This window comes from Pristis pectinata, chromosome 14 (genome assembly GCF_009764475.1).
Source record: "Pristis pectinata isolate sPriPec2 chromosome 14, sPriPec2.1.pri, whole genome shotgun sequence".
Lineage (NCBI taxonomy): Eukaryota > Metazoa > Chordata > Chondrichthyes > Rhinopristiformes > Pristidae > Pristis > Pristis pectinata.
The window spans coordinates 37,905,890-37,927,293 of record NC_067418.1 but is presented as its reverse complement, the minus strand read 5'-3'; the positions used below and the strand labels follow the sequence as shown (position 1 = coordinate 37,927,293).

At 41.8% G+C, this 21,404-nt stretch overlaps 1 protein-coding gene across 1 annotated transcript in view; it reads right to left on the bottom strand.

The window, feature by feature from the left end:
* Positions 1 to 21,404, bottom strand: part of slc22a18 (solute carrier family 22 member 18) — a 93,740-nt gene that overhangs the window by 59,691 nt on the left and 12,645 nt on the right. Inside the window, exons 2-4 of the mRNA XM_052029046.1 lie at positions 9,352 to 9,449; positions 1,332 to 1,477; positions 1,112 to 1,244 (exon numbers count right to left, since the gene is read on the bottom strand). Coding sequence (XP_051885006.1) covers positions 1,112 to 1,244; positions 1,332 to 1,477; positions 9,352 to 9,449 — 377 coding nt within the window. The remainder of the gene's footprint in view (positions 1 to 1,111; positions 1,245 to 1,331; positions 1,478 to 9,351; positions 9,450 to 21,404) is intronic.

Sequence of the window (21,404 nt, the reverse complement as noted above, 5' to 3'; positions counted from 1 at the left end):
GGTGAATTTGAGTGGATACAAGGAAGAGTTGGATCAACGTGGCTGTAATTTGGTCTACTCCAGTACGTCACACTGTGGTGGGTCATCTCTGCTGAGGGACGCACTGAAGCTGGGTGTAGCCAATGCAAGGGCTCGGTGGGGAAGGACAACAGTCTAGGGTTCTTCTGCCACAGGAGAGGGAGGGGCAGGGTCAGGTGAGGAAGCCCCTCAAATATTGTAAATATAGGATTGGGGTATCACCCCAGGGAGCCACACGAGTGGCATTGGTGCTGTGGTTTTTATAAAAAGTAACACTAAGAATTGATCTGTACAAGAACGTAAAGGTTTGCACTGTTTTATTATTGTATATAGTTTCTTTTATTATGAATAAAGTTTATTTTGTTAAAAAAAATTTTAAAAATCTCTGCACGCAACTAGAAAATGCATGTGTTCACACCAGCTAAGGAGAGAACTAGACGTTGTGCCTCTTCCATAGCCAATTTGCCCTCATACAAACACCATTCAGGCTAATGTTCAAGTTAGCAGAGGGATACATGAAATACATCCCATCAAGAAGTCAATACCTTCACTTATAGACCATGGTTTTCTCTCACATTGAGGAAGATGGAAAAAAGCTTCCTATCAAGTTAGTAAGGGTACAACATTGAAAGGTAAAATTAAAACCATTGCTTCATTGAAATAGTGATGCAATCTTCAGTTTTATTTTTAAAAAGTCAAAGTTGACCTTCAAATTTTTCCATACCCTTATCAAGTTGCTGTGTCATGCTCGATAGCAGTTCCATTGAGGCTGGATCTCTTCCTGTAGATCACCACCAAATGGTCATTCTCCTCAGGTACACGGTGAGTGGCCAAGCAAATTTTGGGCACACCATACAACCAAATGTAATTGGGCCTTAACCTGACTTGCATTTTTGCAGGTTCCAGCAGGACCCAGGAAATGAGAACCTTTGTTCAGTTGACTCAGCGCAACTTGGAACACCCATCTAGTGAGCCATCAGTCAAGCTCTTTGCTGGGCTGCTCGAAACAGGGGACTGTTAGAAATGATTATTCACTTTTCTTCTGTTAGTTTGATTCCTGTGGGAGACATGGATAGACTGAGTTTGTACTTACCCAAATTTGGATATCAGAAAACCACCAACTGAAGAACCAATGATTATTCCCACACCATACGAGAAACCAAGCTTCCCCAGTGCTCCAGCCCTTTCTGACTCAGGAGAGAGGTCAGTCACAACCATCTGAGCAGCTAGGAGGGGTTAAAAAGAAATAAATGCATTTTAAAGTCAGGCTCAAATGAGCTTAAAAATGGGAGGAAAAATGTACCACACTGTACCTTGCATCCCATGCATGAATACTGAGGGCAAGCGGGATAGGAAAAGCAGTGACACATTTGTTGAGAGCCCCATCAGAACACAGGTAAAGCCAGAGGAGAGGTACGCCAGTGAGAGGGCAGCTCGGCTTCCAAACAAGTCACCAAATCTGTCAATAGAAAAGCAGGAATACAATTTCAAAGATTCCTGGAGACACACAATGGTGGAATCTGAAGCAGAAAGCAAACCACTGGAGGAACTCAATGGGTTAGGTAGCATCCATGGAGGCAAAGGATGGTCAATGTTTTGGGTTGAGACTCTGCATCAGGACTGGTGAATGAGTGTTACTAGAGGGGTACTCGTTGGGTCTTTCTTTCAGAAAGAAACAGAGGGCCCTAAAGTTCTCCTAATGGTGAATGGAGGTATATAAAGACTGGACGTCCATGGTGAAGATGAGGCAGTTGGGGCCAGGGAATTGGAAGTTGTCAAAAAGGTGGAGGGCATGAACGGTATCCCGGATGTAGGTAGGAAGGGACTGGACAAAGGGAGACAGGATAGAGTCAAGGTATGAAGAAATAAGTGCAGTGAGGCAAGAGCAAAGGATTGGTACAAAAGACTCCTTCCTAGCCACAAATTAAGACACCATGGATAACCAATGGACAACCAGGGAAAACACTGTGTACTGTAGTTGGGTAAATCACCTGACATCTGACCAGAGGTGGCTGGTAATGTAGCTGAAATATAAGCATGTTCCAGATGTAACAAAAGCAGAATAACATTTAAAGAAATTAAATAGCTAGAATTAAAATGAATGTCTTTCCTACCTGGAAAGTTACAATAATGTTTCTGCATAAGTTAATCAAACCATTCAGAATGGACATTTAAAAGATCAACTCCAGATCATGCCAATCAAACAAAGTTATGGTGTTAACTTACAGTAAGTATCAGAAGCAAAAGGACTACTCGAACGCCAAGGAGCTACAAGTGGTAGCTTAACCACCCAAGCATTAAAAACGGCTAATATCTAAATAATCAGATCTTTGAGAGAAAAATAATAATCTTAACATCAAATGTGATTGCTTTAACATCAAAGCAATGACAATCATGTCCTTAAAAACAGTCCCATGATCTCATTTCCTTGCTTCCTTTCACCTCTCCTAGATAAGGGACTAAGGAGCCACACAATGGACAACTCCCAAGTAACTGCCTTCAAAGACTTGGTCAGAAGTTATTAATAAGCTCTACAAGAACTTTAGACTGCCTCATGTTGTTCACTTTGAAAAACTTCATGTATTGTGCAGAGCACTTAATATTTTGGCTAAGTTTGTTGCGTCCTTACGTATTCAATCTGCTGAATACTTTTCACCATTAGTTTCAGGATGTATACACTAGCAAGGGTATAGTACTATCTTTCTTTCAAAGGAGAACTTGATGAGTATCTATCATGGTGGAGAGCTCAATATTGTTCATTCTCGACATTCTATCCCACGTAGGCACTGACCTTCATTCACAACAAACCTGGAGGCAGAAATGTGTCTTGAGTGGCAGTGACAATATTGGACCAGCTGGATATTGTAAATAACACCCATTATTCAATGTTATTAAATATCAGACATGACGTCCGTCCCTTCTGCAAATTTCCTTTTGCCCATAAACAGAATATATAAAAAAAACAGATTCAGAGTAAACCTAAAACGTCATTTTGGTATCTCTATAACCTGCAATCCTTTACCGGGTCATGATAAAGCTTATTTGGAAGAAAGCTCAAATTGCTAACAATTCCTTAAGAACTACGGAAATGGAAAGGATTGGTGTTGTTGACGAAGGCAAACAAACAGGTAAGAAGCACATTACATGGAATGACAGAATCTTACTGCAGCAAAGGAGGCCATTCAGCTGGCCATGCTTGGTCCAACCCTTGAAGGAACTGGCCAATTTACCCCTACACCTCAGGTTTTTTTTCCCCACATAACCTTGCAAATTAATCCTGTTCAAATATGGTTAACATTGCTTTTCGGAAGTTCCTATGGAATCCCCTTGCATCACTTTTTCAGGTGGTGTTTCTCCTGATCATAGTTGTTACTGCTTCATCCTTTTGCAATAATTATAACGCTGGTTAACTTGCAAAAGTAAAAAGGTTTGTTCTAGTTCCTCTATCAAATACCTTTTCCTCTTTAAAAATAACATTGACATACTTCCTACAACACACTGCCCAGAATTTTACACATTACTCCAATTGAGGCCAAACCAGTGATTTGTAAAGATTAACATGACCTATATAGTGTTTGTATTCAATGCCTTAATTAGAAAATCAAGTACCCCATAACCTTTCTTAGTTGCTTTATTGACTTATCCTGCTACCTTAAAGGTTTTATGAATTTTCATCCTCGTCCCTCAAGGAAGTGCCAACCATCCATCAGCTTTTCTCCCCTACCACACTTCCCACATTAAACTGGATCTGTGATTTATCTATCCATTTCACCAGTGCGTCTATACCCTTCTGAGGCCTGTGACTACCTTGCCATATACTATGCTGTCAAATTTTGCATTGCCCATAAACTTCAAAAAGTCTATTCCCTATGGCCAAATCCAGGTTATTTACATAAAAGAAGAAAATCATTAGCCTGTATTTTGCTGAGTTTTGCAACCAATTTCGTGGCAAACTGCATTCTCTTGAATGTATGCTCGCATGCTTGGAATTTCAGTTTATCTGTGCAAATCTAGAACAGGGCAGTTTCCTGCTAGATTGTTTGCAGATCCTGCACTAGGTTAGTCCTGTTGCAGGAACTGTGACCCAGTTGTTTGGATGTTTCACAGATGCAAGGAAGAAAGGCAAATGCAAGGTACATTGTATTTTCTAAATTAATTGTGCCCGCTAATGGGTTTAACTGCTTAAGTGGTTTTAGGGTTAAATAATATTTCTCACTTACTATGACACAAGAAGAGGCAACTTGGCCCTTCAAGTCCATGCCAGCTCCCAATAGAGTAATCCTTCCTCCTTGATTTCCCTGTAAACCTGTAACTTATTCTCTTTCACATCCCCGTCAACTCTGCCTTGATTCTTTTGTCACCTATCATAGGGGTAATTTACAGCCGTTGATTAACCTACCAACATCTGGGAGTAAAGTGGAGCACCCAGTGGTTATGGAGAGAATGTGTAAGCTCCACAAAGATAGCAACCAAGATCAGGACCAAACCTCAGGTGCCTGGAGGTGTCAAAGAGTCATTCAGAAGCATTGAAAACACTGAGAGTTTGACAAGTGGCAAAGCTGGGGTGTGGTTTTGCCACCTATTAATGTTTTGCTCAGCTGTTACAAGGTGGACTTGTTCTGGCCTGCCCCCATGACCTAATTACATTACAAGGCCCTAACATAATGCAAGAAGCTCTTGGTCTCACATTCCTCTTTTCAGATTTGTCTTAAGTGCAGTATAACGGACATCTAGGCAGCAAGTGCAGGCAGTGGGCTCCACTCAGCACAATCCAAACCAATGGCCCCAATACTCATCCTTGAGGGAACCCACTACACACTTCTCTCTACTCACTAGAGCATCTACTCATCACTACACCCTGCACACTGAGGAACCCACCACACTTCTCTCTACTCACTAGAGCATCTACTCATCACTCCACCCTGCACACTACTCCTTGAGCAATTATGTATACAAATGACATAAAAAATAGAACCTCAAGCCTGCTCTGCTATTCAAAATCTCAAGAATACTTTCTCACACAATTCCTGTTTTATTGGATTTCCTAAAGAATCTGAAAATCATATTGATCTTGTCCTTGAATGTATCTGCATTCACAGCTCTCTGGAGGTAGAAAATCTCTCTTTATCTCAATCATAAGTAGCCGATATCTTATTCTAAGATTATGCCACTATCTCTTTAATACCACATAGTTTAGTTTTACAAAAAATTTGTTACATGGTACTTCATTAGAGGCTTCTTGGAAGTCCATATTTGCGATACCTATTACAACAATTTCAATGAGAAAGGTGAGATTTGATTTGTCTTTAACAAATCCAAACTGATCATTCCTTATTAACTCTGGGTAAGTATTCATTTTGTTCTTGACAACGGACTCTTGAACCTGTCCTGACCCCTGCACTGACATCAGACTGATTGTTTTGTTATCATCAGATTTATCCTGTTCCCAATCCTCTAATCTTTTACCAACACTCACACTTCCAAGGAGTTAGGCAATAATGTGATCAGAGTTTCTAATATCTGCACTCTAGCTTCCTTTGTTACACCTCATCTAGACTAGATGGGTTTTGAGTTTGAATGATGCCATCACCTATTTTAATTGTATATTTTAATTTCCACTCCCTCACCCCAGCCCCCAACCCCTCTACTGTGACTCTAATACATTCTCTTTTGAGCCTAGAAATTAATGTTATCCTTAATGGATGTCGGGGGAGGGGGAGAAGGTGGCAAAAATATAACGTCAAATCTCTCATTGGTTGCCAATGAGTAATTTTAATCTTTATGATATGGCCAGGGTGATAAATTTGAAGGCATTAGTAGCACATGCTCTACGTGATTAGTATAAGTGGATTATTTCTTTCAATAGTAGTATGAGAAAAGTTAAATCATAAATAATAACCACATTTCAGTTCGTCTTTCTAGACTAACCTGTGCAATATTAAACCTTGCACTCTGCAATAAATGATCTATCTCTAGGCTTTGCTCTCCTGCCTGTAGAGACAAACATTCCATGATGAAGAATAAATCATCAGAGTATTTTACAAAGTTCAAACATCATTAATTAATTACTCATTCTGTACATAAATTGCATGTACCTACCGAAGAGAATGCCACAGGCTTAACCCCTAGATCTTTGTCAGGTCAGCATAGAGGGGTGCTGAAAACAGGACATTCCACAATTGGGGAAAGGAAGGAACAGGAGAAAATATTAGCTTGAAATCTCGAGGCTGGGCGCAGTGATGGAGCAGTTAAATTCGGGAATGATTGAGAGGCTAGAATTATGACCAAAACGCCAGAAATTAGAGTGCAGAAATCTTTGAAAGATGTGAGACTGTGGGAGGTAACAGAGATGGGGTTAGGGACTGCCATGTAGAGAATTGAAATCAATGGTGAGAATCTTAATACTGACACACTGCTTAATCAGTAACCATGCACACTACAGAGGTTGTTGGGAAAGCAGGGATCATGGTGTGGGTTAGGAGTTGGGTAGCAGAGTTTTGGACAGCATCTAGTATATAGGGGGAAGAATGAAGGAGGAAGACCAGAAGTGTGTTGAAATAATCAAGTCAAGAGATAACAAAGGCAGGGATGGGGTCTCAGCAGCTGATGAACAATGGTACGAGGTTGGGAGGCCAATTAGCTTCACAGAGATTGGAATAGGTAATCTGAGAGATGGTATAGATATCTTAAAGCTTATTACACAATAAAAATGTCACCAGTGTTGCAAAGTCTGTTTGTTTTAATTACAATGGACAAGGATGAAGTCAATAGTTTAGGAATGATGGCTTAGAAACAGGGCCAAAGACTTATGCTTTCCAAATGTTTCCAACATCTACTTATTAAATCTTTTGCATTAACAGACTCCAGGCATTTGCCTTAACATATTGTGTTGTGAATATGGTCATTGTGAGTGAGTGTGTGTGTGTGTGTGTGTGTGTGTGTGTGTGTGTGTGTGTGTCTTCTTCCCCTTTATTATTTGTTTAACCTCGATCACATCAGGGAGGTGAGCTTGGTGTAATTATGTCTCAATCTGAATGATGTACCAGATTATTGCCCTCCTCATTTACAGGGTGCTTGTGCAGAAGAACAGGAACATTAGCTGAGACATGGCTTTCTTCAGCATGGGCAGACAAGTTTCAAAATATAAGTAGGACAGCTGTGTGAAATGGATTACTCCTGCTGTAAAACCACTCATGTTCCAGATCTTTCTTGAGCACAGGGCCTTTAATGAAATCATGGAGGAAAATTTAATACATCAGATAGGTCATTTCCCATATCACTGAAGTATCTTAAAGTGATCTCATTACCAGCATGTGTGGTCACCAGCAAATCAAACAAGTATCTCCGTGTATAAGCTAGCGGGCTAAATGTAGAATCGGAGATGATGTGACAATGGTCTGCTATTTGTGTAGACCATTCAAAATAGCATCAAGTAACTAAGGCAAAATCAAGGGTTTGGAAAGATTGAACCCCATGGAATATTTAGAGGGGAACCAAGTACTGATGGTTGAATTGTTGGGCAGTACTGATTTTTCATGAAGTCTGCCCAGTTGGTATGTTTCAGCATTTGTATGGGAGAAAGAGGAGGTGTTGTGAATTATTTAATACAATGGAAATGGAGTTGAGGGATATTTGGCTGTTACAAATTGCAATGTACCATGCAGCTTGGTATCCAGCAGTTTACAAATGTTTAGGTGCTTATGTCCTTTAGGAGCTGAACGGAACCTTCACAAGGCCAGGATGTCACAAAAGTCCTGAATTCCTTGAATTCAGAAGCAGTACTATTGTGTGCCTCTTCTGTAAAAAATATTGGAAAATAATGCCATTGCTCCAGGATTGGCACAGTTTCATATGATTGAGCAGATTGAGATTTTTGCTTGGTCATGTGCTTCTAAAACACTTGCAACATGGAATTTGGACTTTGTCATGAGCTACTGCACTTGATGCTGTCCCTCACGAGTTACCTCTCTTTTTGGCGCAGCAGCTGGAATGTGGCAAGCACTGCAGGCTACCTAACAATTAGATCAGAGCTCCCTAGAAATCTTGCATCAACTTTGAGAAATTTCACCTCATTGTCACAGATCCGTTAGTTGTTGGTCAATGCAATTACTGTAAAGCTCCACATTCACAAAGGAGCCTGATGCATCACACAAGTGGAATCTGGCTTTCAGGAAATCCACACCCTGGAAAAGCTGCTGAATGACCTCTACCCAAGGAGGAGGAGCTGAAATCTAGTCTTCTTGAGTACAGTATTAGTTACATCCCTCAGTGTTGAGCCATAAACTGAGATTCTTTGCAAGGATTAGCCACCAACTCCTGGATTATTCTGAAAACTAAGACATTCAAAGTAATAGTGACCTTGATGTTTACAGGCAGAGCTGTCCAGGTACAGATGCATGGCTGGACCCCTGCTTGCAGAAGATTACACATCTCTTACACATGCCTTTGAAAACACTGCTCCTCAGTAAATTGGAGTTAAGGGTGTTGTTCTCACTATATTCTTGTGGAATATGTTCCGCAGGCATGAGCCTGTCTTCCCCTCCTCTCTTGGGGTCATCTGGTGTGTTTGCCTTGTCTGTCTCTCCTCTCCTCTGGCTCCTGCTCATGCAGCTCAACCTGTGGGATCAACACTGAAGAGTCGAGGGCAAGAGAGATAATAACTGGAGGAATGTCTCATCAGGCATTGCCTTCACTGCTCCTATGGTCCCCTTCCAGCCTCCAAGCGACTCCCCAAAAATTTAAAGGTAGTGAGTAACCCTTAAAATGGAATAGATGTTGTGCAAGGGGGCATTGTGAAATCTTGGTTCTCTGAGTAGCTGTTTCTTAATCAGACAAAAGTGATTCACTTCAGTGGGAGTGTTTTTAAAGAGAAAGTTCCAGGAGGATTGATGTCATTGTGTTAGCTCTATGTTCCTTTTCAAACTTCCCTCCTCAACCCACTCACTATTCACTAACAATTCCAATAAACAAGGCAGGGGTGATAAACCAGAAGGAAGATGGATGAAAGTAGTAAGGTGAACATTTGCAAATTGTGATGGAAAAACTAAGGTAATCTGAGATTATGAAATGCTTTCCAGAGCCAAATACCTTACAAACCACAAGAATAGAACTGTGTCAGTCTCAGATTTTTGATACATGTGCGAGCTAAAAAACTTAAAAGCTCATGAGTTTCAAGGTGGAGGGCACCATGTAATGGTGGTGAACACACTATAAGGGTTAATCAAGAGTCCCGTGAAGGTCAAGATTCATCATCCAGCAGATTTACATAACGAAACTGAAACTTCACAGAAGTCTTACCCTGGAGAATCCCATTTTCTGGACCAAAACATTTACCTGCCAAACAGGGGTCCTCCTAGAAGTTGAATAATAGCAAACGTTGTCTGTAGATAACCAAACATGACCGCATCCATCCCCAATTTCTTCGACAAATACTAGGGACAAAACATTAATGTTAGAATCTGGGATAATACTGTGTACTGTTCTAAACACTATAACCAAGCAGACTACAGCTCTGACAGACTTTGCCCTCTCCACATTTGTTAAATGGAAACATTGCTGCAGGTGTTCGACCGATTACTGAAAGTGGATGTGTAACCCATCAAATCACCTCTACCAAATCCAACACATACTTGATCTGTGGACTCACACAGAAAATTGTTTAAATTCAGGATGTAATTAACAGCAGGACATCCAGCAGTACTTTAAAAAGCATCAAACAGTACCAATAATCCATACTGAACAGATTGCAAAATAGTGACAAGAGTCAGGAGCGGAAAGTAGTGCTTCACAGTGAATTAGTTTGTTTAGATAAATTAGAGAAACAAAGGACTGCAGATGCTGGAATCTAGATGAAAAACAATATTCATGCTGTTAGGCTGCAAAGGTTCCATGGCAGAAAATGAGGTGCTGTTCCTTCAGTTTGCACTTGGAATTCTCCTGGCAGTGGAGGAGGCTGAGGACTGACATATCTGTGATGGAGTGAAGTGACTGGCAACGGAGAGATGCAGATCACAGCTACAGATGGAGCGCAGGTGTTCTGCAAAACAGTCGCCTAGACTGCATTTGGTCTCGCCAATGTAGAGGAGGCCGCACTTGGAGCACTGAATGCAGTAGATGATATTCAGGGAGGTGCAGTTAAGGGAGGTGCTTAAATTAAATTCGTCTGGCCACAAGTGGAGTTAAGTAACCAGTTTGGGCACCACGTTTTAGAAAAAATATGAAGTCTTTAAAGAGGATGCAGATGATATTTATCAAAATGATTCTGGGATGGGAGACCTTAGTAATGTGGATAAACCAGGTGAGCTGGGATTGTTGAAACGAGGACAGTGCAAGAGAGGGGGGTGGACAAGGTATTTAAAATCATGAGGGTATAGACAGTAAATAGAGAGAAACTAATTTCAACGATGGAAAGTTAGGAACTAGAGGACATAGAATGAAGGTAATGGGACAAGAAACCAAAAATGAGATTAGGAAAAATATTTTCGTGCAGTGAATGACTGGCGTCTGGAATGTGCAGGCAAGGGTAGTTCTGGAGGCAGGTTCAACTGTAGTGTTCCAAAGAGAACTGAATAAGTATCTGAAAGGAAAGAATTTGCAAAACTACAAGGAGAGGATAGGGGTGGGGCACACGAGCTAGATTGCTCTCAAATAGTCGGTACTAATTATTTGAGCCAAATTGCATCGGTCCATGATGTAACCATTCTGTGATTCTGATATGTTACATGGTGGGATGAGGTCTGCGTGGAGCAGAAACATTGATGTAAACATGTTTGGCAAAAAGGTCTGTGTGCTGTACATAATCTTCAAACTAATCATCTGTGCAATCTCCTCCTCCAGCTTTCGCTTTGTTTGATGCTTGGTCTCTGTGGGATTTTCAAAACATCTCCTGGAGTGAAAAAGCTCTGTGCTGTCAGGATGAACTTAGTTAACTACATTCTATCTTACCAACATTAAAAATGAAAACTGAAAAGAATTTTAGTTGTTTATGATTTATCTAGTTTCTTTGAAGTTCTGACTCTAGCTGTTTGAGGAGTTTCATGGGTGCTTGCCATCCTATTGTACTTCAAACGTGTATCCATTCTTTATATGCAAGTTTAGATTACTTCACTTCAGAAGCGATTCCAAAATTAGGGAATTCTTGCCTATTTTTAAGTTTTCCTTAACTTAGGCCACGAGCAGCACTTGAACTGCACAGTAGAAACTAGGGGCTAAAAATTTGTTTGCATTGAAAGCCAAGCACTATAATGGTGTCATCTGGGGAAGCTACGCACTTGTCCCAGAGCTATCTGCACAAAGAATGTGAAATGCTGGTTGTGAATTGTGTAGGAGAGTAAACAAGGTCTGTAGTTGTGGCAGCAGTGTAAAAATGTGAAGCATTGCCCTATTCACTTTTGTTGTTTGGTTTGTTTAAGGATGTTTCTCCAAGTCTTTCCTCAACTTTAAAACAAATGGAAGTCCTCATTGACATGTTTGTTATTTTCCTGCACCTCCGTTTTATTTTTTTTCTCTCTGTGCATTTGTCTGCATGGGTTTCCTCGTCTTTTCCTTTACTTACCTTCTTCCTGCAAAATCTACAGCCTTCAAATCTCTCATTTTCTACTTTCTCTCAGTCCAGCTCTCTATTTCTTTCACACTCCTTGCTGTCACTTTTATTTTTTCCCCTCTCTTCACCTACTTCCTAGTCCACCCAACACAGCCCAGTGAGCAGAAAGCATTCAGACAAGAAACACTGATGGCAACTGAATAAGCTGCTAGTTCAACAATGCAAAGGAGTTAAATGGGTTTCTTAACTTTTGAAACAGGCAAGTACGTACGTGAGATTAAACATTTGGGTAAGCAAGGTGGTCAGAAACCACTAAAAGGTGAATGTACAAGAGACAAGTTAGGAGGCACTCATGGTAAATACACAAGGATAGATACGAGTAGGCAGGTCCTTGGGAAAGGAAAGGTATACGAGAAAACAGACTATTTTACTGTCCAGCCACAGCACCAGACTCACTTTCAATCTTTCCAATTCATGTTTGCTGTTCAGTTTGTCTAAGGATGTTTCTCCCACGTCCTTCCTCAACTACAAAATAAAAGAAGAAAACGCTGGAAATACATAGCAGGTCAGATAGCACCTGCTGAAAAAGACTCAGATTAATGTTTCATGTTAATGACCTTCATCAAATTTAGATAGGAATCAGAGAAGAACAATTCCACAGCATGGCTGCTGGGCTGTGAATAACTCCAGGTGATTGGTGCAGAAGGCACAAGTGTGACCACGCTGGGCCAGCCTAGACTACTAAGCACTGAAATTTTAGCAGGGACCAAAAGGAGGACCTTGTTGAGTTCTAAATGACAGCAAATTTTGTTGAGTGACTATATTTGTACAAGACTTGGAAATAAAACTGAACCCATAAATTAAAACTCAAGACATATTAAGGATATTACTTGTTATTAGGCTGAGCCTTTCATCTTGACAGGATATTTTGTGTCAATTTGAATTGGTAGATTTAATTTACTATTCCATCCAACTGAAGAATCCTCTTATAATACAACACAAAAGTATTAGCCTACATTATATGCTCAAATTTTACAGTGGAACTTCAATCTGTACATCTGTCTCAGAGTTGTAGTTACTACTTATTTTCTCATGAACAGATCTGGCTTTCAAAACTGGTCATCCATGAAGTGCTGTGGACCATCAGCAGCAGAAGAAATAGTTGCATGATAGAAACATAGAAAACCTACAGCACAATACAGGCCCTTCGGCCCACAAAGTTGTGCTGAACATGTCCCTACCTTAGAAATTACCAGGCTTACCCACAGCTCTATTTTTCTCAGCTCCATGTACCTATCCAAAAGACTCTTGAAAGACCCTATCGTATCTGCCTCCACCACCGTTTCCGGCAGCCCATTCCACGCACTCACCACTCTGAGTAAAAAAAACTTACCCTTGACATCTCCTCTGTACCTACTCCCTAGCACCTTAAACCTGTGTCCTCTTGTGGCAACCATTTCAGCCTGAGAAAAAGCCTCTGATGATCCACATGATCAATGCCTCTCATCATCTTATACACCTCTATCAGGTTACGCCTCATCCTCCGTCACTCCAAGGAGAAAAGGCCGAGTTCATAAGTCATACTCCCCAATCCAGGCAACATCCTTGTAAATCTCTTCTGCACCACTTCTATGGCTTCCACATCCTTCCTGTAGTGAGGTGACCAGAACTGAGCACAGTACTTCAAGTGGGTTCTGACCAGGGTCCTATATAGCTGCAACATTACCTCTCGGCTCCTAAATTCAATTCCACGATTGATGAAGGACAATATACTATATGCCTTCTTAACCACAGGGTCAACTTGTGCAGCTGCTTTGAGCATCCTATGGACTTGGACCCCAAGATCCCTCTGATCCTCCACAATGTCAAGAGTCTTACCATTAATACTATATTCTGCCATCATATTTGACCTACCAAAATGAACCACCTCACACAATGGGTTGAACTCCATCTGCCACTTCTCAGCCCAGTTTTGCATCCTATCTACGTACCGCTGTAACCCCTGACTGTCCTCCACACTATCCACAACACCTCCAACCTTTGTGTCATCAGCAAACTTACTAATCCATCCCTCCACTTCCTCATCCAGGTCATTTATAAAAATCACGAAGCGTAAGGATCCCAGAACAGATCCCCGAGGCACATCACTGGTCACCAACCTCCATGCAGAATATGACCCATCAACAACCACTCTGCCTTCTGTGGGCCAGCCAGTTCTGGATCCACAAAGCAATGTCCCCTTGCATCCCATGCCTCTTTACTTTCTCAATAAGCCTTGCATGGGGTACCTTATCAAATGCCTTGCTGAAATCCATATACACTACATCTACTACTCTTCCTTCATCAATGTGTTTAGTCACATCCTCAAAAAATTCAAATCAGGCTTGTACGGCAAGACCTGCCCTTGACAAAGCCATGCTGACTATTTCTAATCATATTATACCTGTGGTATAATCACATGTGGGACTGGTTGGAAACCTGAGATAGGGAATCTAGAGATTTATGGCATTGTGGGAAGTGATATTCTGAAGTAGGAAATAGTATGGGGTGAACTGAGTTGAGGAGGGGCAAGGTGCATTATATTCTGTAACATCATGATCCAGCATATCCCACACTCTAACATCACTACCAAGCCATGTAATGAAGTCTGGTTCAATAAAGAGTGCAGAAGGGTATGCTGGAAGCAGCACCAGCCATACCCAAAAGTAATGTGCCGAGCTAGTGAAGCGTATATGATAAACAGGGCAAACAGCCTGCAATTAGACACAGACAAGCGATCTCACAATCACCAGATCAGACAGAGTTCTGCATTCTACAAAAGAACAGACAGTTGAGAGGATCTTGTGCTCAAAGCAGTATGGGTGTGGTGAAAGTGAGACCTGTAGAGGCTGGACAGGTTGTATCTCAACAGGCCAGAACCAATAGTTCCATGGGTGCTGTTGGGGGTGCGGGGTTGGGGGGGGTTTAAACTTGCCTTGAGGGAATGGAAGATGAGCAAAGATTCAGAAGGGGGGGAGGGGAAGGGAGGGAAAAAACTGGTTAAGGGAGCAGAAAATTTAAGAGATTTTGAAAGACATAAATAAAATTAGAAAATAAAAAAAAATTGGTGCACTTAATGTTAGATACCTAAATGCAAGTATTAATGAATTATGCCGATCCACTGATGGCATTGATATGACATGTGGAAGTTTGATATAGCTATCATGGAAACATCCTTAAAATTTCAAAGTATATAGTTTTCAGACAAGATAAAGGGAGTGGCAATATTGGTGAAATGGTCACAGCTTGAAGGGATGATACATTATGTTGGAAGATTTACTAAATGAGGAAATGGGTTGAAATAAAGAAAAAAAAGGGGCAGTTACACAACAAGAGTGTACTATTGGGCTCAACTGTCCAAGAGAGGTAGGAGGGCAATTGTGTAATCAAATTTCTGAACAAAAAGTGCACAAGGTTAGTAATAGGGGATTTCAACTTTCTTGATATTAACAGAGATATTGGTACAGAGGACACAGAATTGCTCAATTGCATTTAGAAGAACTTTTTAGCCAGCAGTTAGCAAGCCCAACAAAAGTGCAAGGCAATTCTTGATTTGGTTTTTGGAATGAGGCAGGGCAGATAGAAGTAGTATCTGTGGGACAGCACTTTTTTGGTCATGTTAGTTTTAGCATAGTTATGGAAAGTTCAAAAGGTAAAAGGAATAAAGGTTCTAAATTTGGCTAAGGCTGGAGGCTGAGAGGTGATTTCACAAAAGTGGACTACAAACAGTTTCTTAAAGGTAAATCAGTCTTAGCACTTAAAAGGGAGTTCTGGTAGACTTGTATTACAAGAAGGACTGAGAAAAATGTTTCAATCCTCCCCAGCTACAGAGGTGTTGCCACTGGAATGGAGGATGGATTAATTGCAAAGGCCCAGTCTGTTTTCTGCCATTTTGTACGTGCCGTAGATCCACTGTAGAAAAGGCACCAGACCTTAAGATATCTCCATATACAGTGAATTGTCACAAACAGCTCCCCAAAAGACTGAGAGAAGCCAATAACATTATTCCTTCATTGCTGGTGGCAAAATCCAGGCCACTGATCAGTGGACTGTCCACCCTAAATAATAAAAATTATTTAACTATCATATTGCACTTTAATCTTATAAACTTAAAGAAAGTTTGTTTTCATTGCTTTTTATTATTGGGTACACAAAGTTAAGGAAAATTCTTACTAAATAGAGTCATAGAACAATACAGCAAGGATACAAGCCCTTTGGCCCAACAAGTCCATGTTGACCACATTGTCCACCTAGCTAGTCCCAGTTTCCTACATTCAGCCCATATCCCTCCAGGCCCCTCCCCTCCAAATGCTTCTTAAATGATACTATTGTACTTGCCTCAACCAGTTCCTCTGGCAGCTCATTCCATTTACTCACCACCCTCTGTGGGAAAAAGTTGTCCCTTAGGTTCCTTTTATATTTTTCCCCTCTCACCCTAAATCTATGCCCCCTAGTTTTGGACTCCCCTGCCCTGGGGAAAAGTCTGCTACCATCCACCTTATCTATGCCTCTCATAATTTTCGACACTTCTATAAGATCCCCCCTCATTCTCCTACGTTCCAAGAATTAAAGACCTAGCCTGACCAACCCCTCCCTATAACTCAGGCCCTCTAGTCCTGTCAACATCCCCGTAAATCTTTCCTGCACTCTTTCCAGTTTAACCACATCTTTCCTATAACAGGACAACCAAAACTGTACACAATTTTTCAAGTGCAGCCTCGCCAATGACTTTTCCTTAACCTTACCTGCCAGATCCATCTCAGACCATCTTTGCCCTCCTGATTTCCCTCAAGAGTATTCTTAATCTTTTTATAGTTATCAAGGGATTCATTCATCCCCAACCTCCTAAACCCAATGTTTGCTTCCTTCTTTTTCTTGACTTGAGTCTCAATATCTCTCCTCAGCCAAGGTTCCTTAAACTTGCCAGGTTTACCCTTCACGCTAACAGGAACATGCTGCCCCTGGACTCTTGATATCACACTCTTAAAAAGCCTCCCACTTGCCATTCATTCTTTTCCCTTCAAACAGGCTCTCTCAATCAACCTCTGCTACATCCTGTCTAATTCCCCAAAAATTATCCCTACTCCAGTTTAGGACCCTAACCTGTGGGCCTGTCCTATTCCTTTCCATCACTATCTTAAAACAAATAGAATTATGGTCACTATAGCCAAAGTGCTCCCTGACTGCCACCTCAGTTGCTTTGCCCTGCCTCGTTCCCCAAGACGAGTTTCAGTATTGCACCCTCCCGAGTAGGTTCCTCTATATATTGACTCAGGAAATTTTCCTGTACACGTTTCACAAACTCCACCCCATCCAGGCCTTTAACACTCTGTGTGGCCCAATCAATACCGGGGAAATTAATATCTCCCACAAATACAACCCTGCTATTCTTACCCATAAGAAATCTCCCAACTAGGGATGTAACCTAAACACCAGAAACACTTGTCATGATCACCTCTACAGGTCCTCCCCAGGTTACGGCAGAGCTCTGTTCCTGTGTAACCCGGACAGTTCTCAAGTCACAAATGTGGCTGTGAACTGAGTTCACACACAGCAGAAGATGCCTTCAGCTGGCAAATCTATCCCATCGGTCTCCCAAATGCTCATTCATAGATAAGGGCTGTACCTAAGTAGGGCGTTTATAAGCTCGGGAGGACCTGTACACATAGTAGCATTTTATTTCAGATTATTTATTTATATTCATATCTATCGATATTTCGTCCAGTAGTTTAACAACCAGTTCACTATCACTCTAATTGGCGACTGGAAATAAGTATAATTAAATTTCAACATGGGTCTTATGTTTTATTTACCAAGTGCCTAAAATGGCCTTTCCTTTACTCAAAAGCAAAACATTGCAGATGCTGGTGAAAAAGACAAAAAAATGCTAGAAGTATTCAGCAACTAAGGCAGCATCCGTGAATGTAGAAACTGGGTTCACGTTTCAGGCAAATGACCCCTCATCAAATCTAACCCTTATCTATGCAGTACAAAACTCCAGAAGTAGCAATAAATTGGGGATTAAGTTAATTTAATGATATTATGGATCATTTGCTTGTACTTTCAATTTAGTATATGCAGTATATGCTGTTCACTTTGCAGATTCCTCAGTACTAGGGTGAATACACAACTGATATGCTGAACATTTTGAATTTAACTTTGAATTTCCAGTTGCTTCCCACTTAATTTGTTGCACTCCGCTGCCACCCTGATCTCTCTAAAATATCAGAAAATGATCAGTGATTAAAACGAACAAGGGTACTTTATGAAGCAAAAGAAAAACCTACAGTGAGGGAAGCTTACAGTAAGAATGCAAGAAGTAGGGGTGGAGTAGACCATTTAATCCCTCAGCCCTACTCTATCATTCAATAAGATTGTTGCGGTAGTGTAGCGGTTAGCAACAAAATGGTGTTGAAGTAAAAGATATTTATTTATTAGTCACTCATACATTGAAACACACAGTGAAATGCCTCTTTTTGCGTTACTGAGAACGTGTGGGGGGCAGCCTGCAGGTGTTGCCACTCTTCCAGCACCAACACAGCATGCCCACAGCTCCTAACCTGTATGTCTTTGGAACGTGGGAGGAAACTGGAGCACCCGGAGGAAACCCACGCAGACATGGGGAGAACATACAAACTCCTTACAGACAGTGGTGGAATTGAACCTGTCTTGCTCTATCCCCATAAGCCTTGATTCCTCTAATATCCAGAAATTATTCAATACGTTTTGAACACACCATCTGAGCCTCTGAAGTCCTCTGGAGTAGAGAATTCCAAGCATTTGTTGTCTTCTCAGGAAGCAGAGACTGTTGTAGACAGGAGTTTCAGGGAGGTCATCACAGCAAAGTTTCAGTCAGAGAAATGGGCAACCGGCAGGTGGGACAGGCAGATAGTGCAGGAGTCTCCCACAGCTGTTCCCCTCTCAAAGGTGTTTGAAACGGTCATTGCAGGTGAGCAGCTTATGGTTCTACTATTGACAGGCTAAACAGTAAATAAAAGGGAGGTGGTCTCTAGCAGAGGTGACCATTTTGAGAGGGGCTGCTTTGAGGTGGAAGTGCTGCTGGTTAAAGTGTGGGCTTCGGTGAACACCGGGCTTCGGTGAGGAGGGCGAGCAGCAACTAGGCAAGGCAAGGCTTTTTCTTAGGTCTGCTAGCTTACTAAAGGGGCAGTAATAGCAGTCAGTAGAGTGGTATGCTCCTCCTGTGAGTTGTGAGAGATCAGAGAGTGGCCGTGTCCCTGATAACATGTCTGCAGGACGTGTGTCCACTGCAGCTCCTCTCAGACCACATGGATCGGTTGGAGCAGCAGTTAGGCTTACTAAGGAACATACTGGAAGCAGAGAGTGTTTTAGATGGGAGTTTCAGGGAGGTGGTCACACCAATGCTTCAGTCAGGTAAATCAGTTAGGTATGTAGTTCAGGAATCTACTGTGGCTGTTCCCCTCTCAAACAAGTACTTCTTTTTGGATACTGTTGTGGGGTGGGGGGGGGGGGGCAGGAAATAGCCTCTCAGGGAAAAATGACAGCAGCAGCCAGAACAGTGGTAGGGCAAAGTCTAGGTGAACAATAGTGATAGGGGACTCTATAGTGAGAGGCACAGATAAGTTTTTCTGTGGCTGCGAAAAAGGTGCGTTGCGTCCCCGGTGCCAGGGTCAAGGATGTTTTTGAGTGGGAAGAAGCTGGCGAGAGTGAGATTGGGAGCAGCTGTGATTGGGTAGGTCCACATCTGACATGTGCGAGTCATTAAAAGGCCAGCTAGTCAGAATTCAGGACCCAAATGTTCCTGTGAGGAAGAAAGGCAAGGATGGTAAGGTTTGGGACCTTGGGTGACAAGAAATGTTGCAAATGTAGTCGAAAAGAGAAAGGAAGCACATGCAAAGTTTAGGAAGCCAAATTCGGACAGGGCCCTTGAGGAAGATAAAGGAAGCAGGAACGAACTTAAACAGGGAATAAAGAGGACCAAAAAAAAGGGGCCATGAAATATCCTTGGTGAGTAGGATCAAAAGAAAATCCCAAGACATTTTATACGTACAGTAAAAATACGATGGTCACTAGGGAGAGATTAGGATGACTCAAAGACAAAGGATAGCATTTATGTTTGGAGCCGGTGGAAATAGGCGAGGTATTACACAAGTACTCTGCATCAGTATTCACTAAGAAGGACATGGGAAGACAGTGAGATCAGGGAGGGGTATGCTGATATTTTAGAGCATGTTGATATCAAAAGGGAGGAGGTGTTGGGCCACTTGAGGAGCATTAAGGTGAATAAGTCCCCAGGGCCTGATGGGATCTATCCCAGGCTATTGAGAGAGGCAAGAGGAGATTGCTGGGGCCTTGACAGAGATCCTTGTATGGTCTTTGGCCACAGGTGAGGTCCTAAAGGACTGAAGAATAGCAAATGTTGTTCCTCTGTTTAAGGGCAGTAGAGAAAAAACAGGAAATTATCAGATAAGATTCTTAGGGATAAGATTCTTAGGGATAAGATCTAATTGCATCAGGAAAAGCCTAGATTTATTAGGGATAGACGGCATGGCTTTCTGTGGGGGAGGTCACATCTTATCAAACTTGATTGATTTTTTTTTGAGGAGGTGCTGAACATGATTGATGATGGTAGGGCAGTGGATGTTGTATACGTGGACTTTATGGCATTCAGCAAGGTCCTACATGGTACGCTGATTCAGAAAATTGAGGTACATGGAGATTTGGTAGATTGGATTCAAAATTGGCTGGGCCATAGTAGTGGAGGGGTGTTATTCTGACTGGAGGTGTGACCAGTGATGTTCTGCAAGGATCAATGCTGGGACCTCTGCTGTTTGTGATGAATGATTTGGATGAAAACATGGGTGGGCTGATTAGTACGTTTGCAAGCACTAAAAATTTGGCAGAGTTGTGCTTAGTGAGGAAGGATTCAGCAGGAAATGGCCAGTTGTAAATGTGGGCAGAGAAATGGCAGATGGAGTTTAATCCTGACAAGTGCGAGGTATTGCACTGTGGGAGGTCAAATGTAAGAGGAATGTATACAGCAAATGGCAGGACCCTCAGGAGCATTGATGTACAGAGGGATCTTGGAGTGCAAGTTGATAGCTCCCTGAAAGTGGCAAAAGTAGTAGGGTGATAAAAGTAGCTTATGGCAGACTTGCTTTTATCAGTCGAGGTGTTAAGTATAAAAGCTGGAAAATCATGTTGCAGCTGTATTACACTTTGGTTCGGCCTCATTTGGAGTATTGTGTCTAGTTCTAGTCACAACATTACAGGAAGGATGTGGAGGCTTTGTACAGGATGCAAAAGAGGAGATTCACCAGGATGTTGCCTGGGTTAGAGAGCATTAGCTATAAAGAAGAGGTTGCGCAAACTCGGTTTTCTCTGGAGCAGAGGCTGAGGGGCAACATTAGAGCAGTATAGATAGGGTAGGTAATCAGAGTCTTTTTCCCAGGGTGGAACTGTCAAATACTAGAGGGCATGGCTTTAAGGGGAAAAGGAGAATGTTTAAGGGAGATTTACAATGCAAGTTTTTTCTCCCCAACAATGTGATAGGTGCCAGGAATGGGCTGCTAGGGGAAGTGGTGGAAGCGATATAATAGCGAGGTTTAAGAGGCGTTTAGAAAGGCACTTGGACAGGTAGGGAATGGAGGGATATAGACCATGTGCAAGCAGACAGGATTAGTTTGGACTGGCATCGTGGTCGGTGCAGATAGTGTGTGCTGAAGGGCCTGTTCCTGTGCTGTACTGTTCCATGTTCTCAGTTAAGAAATTTTTTCTTTCAGCTCTTGCTGACTTCTTCCTTATTGTGAAACTAGGCAGTTACTTT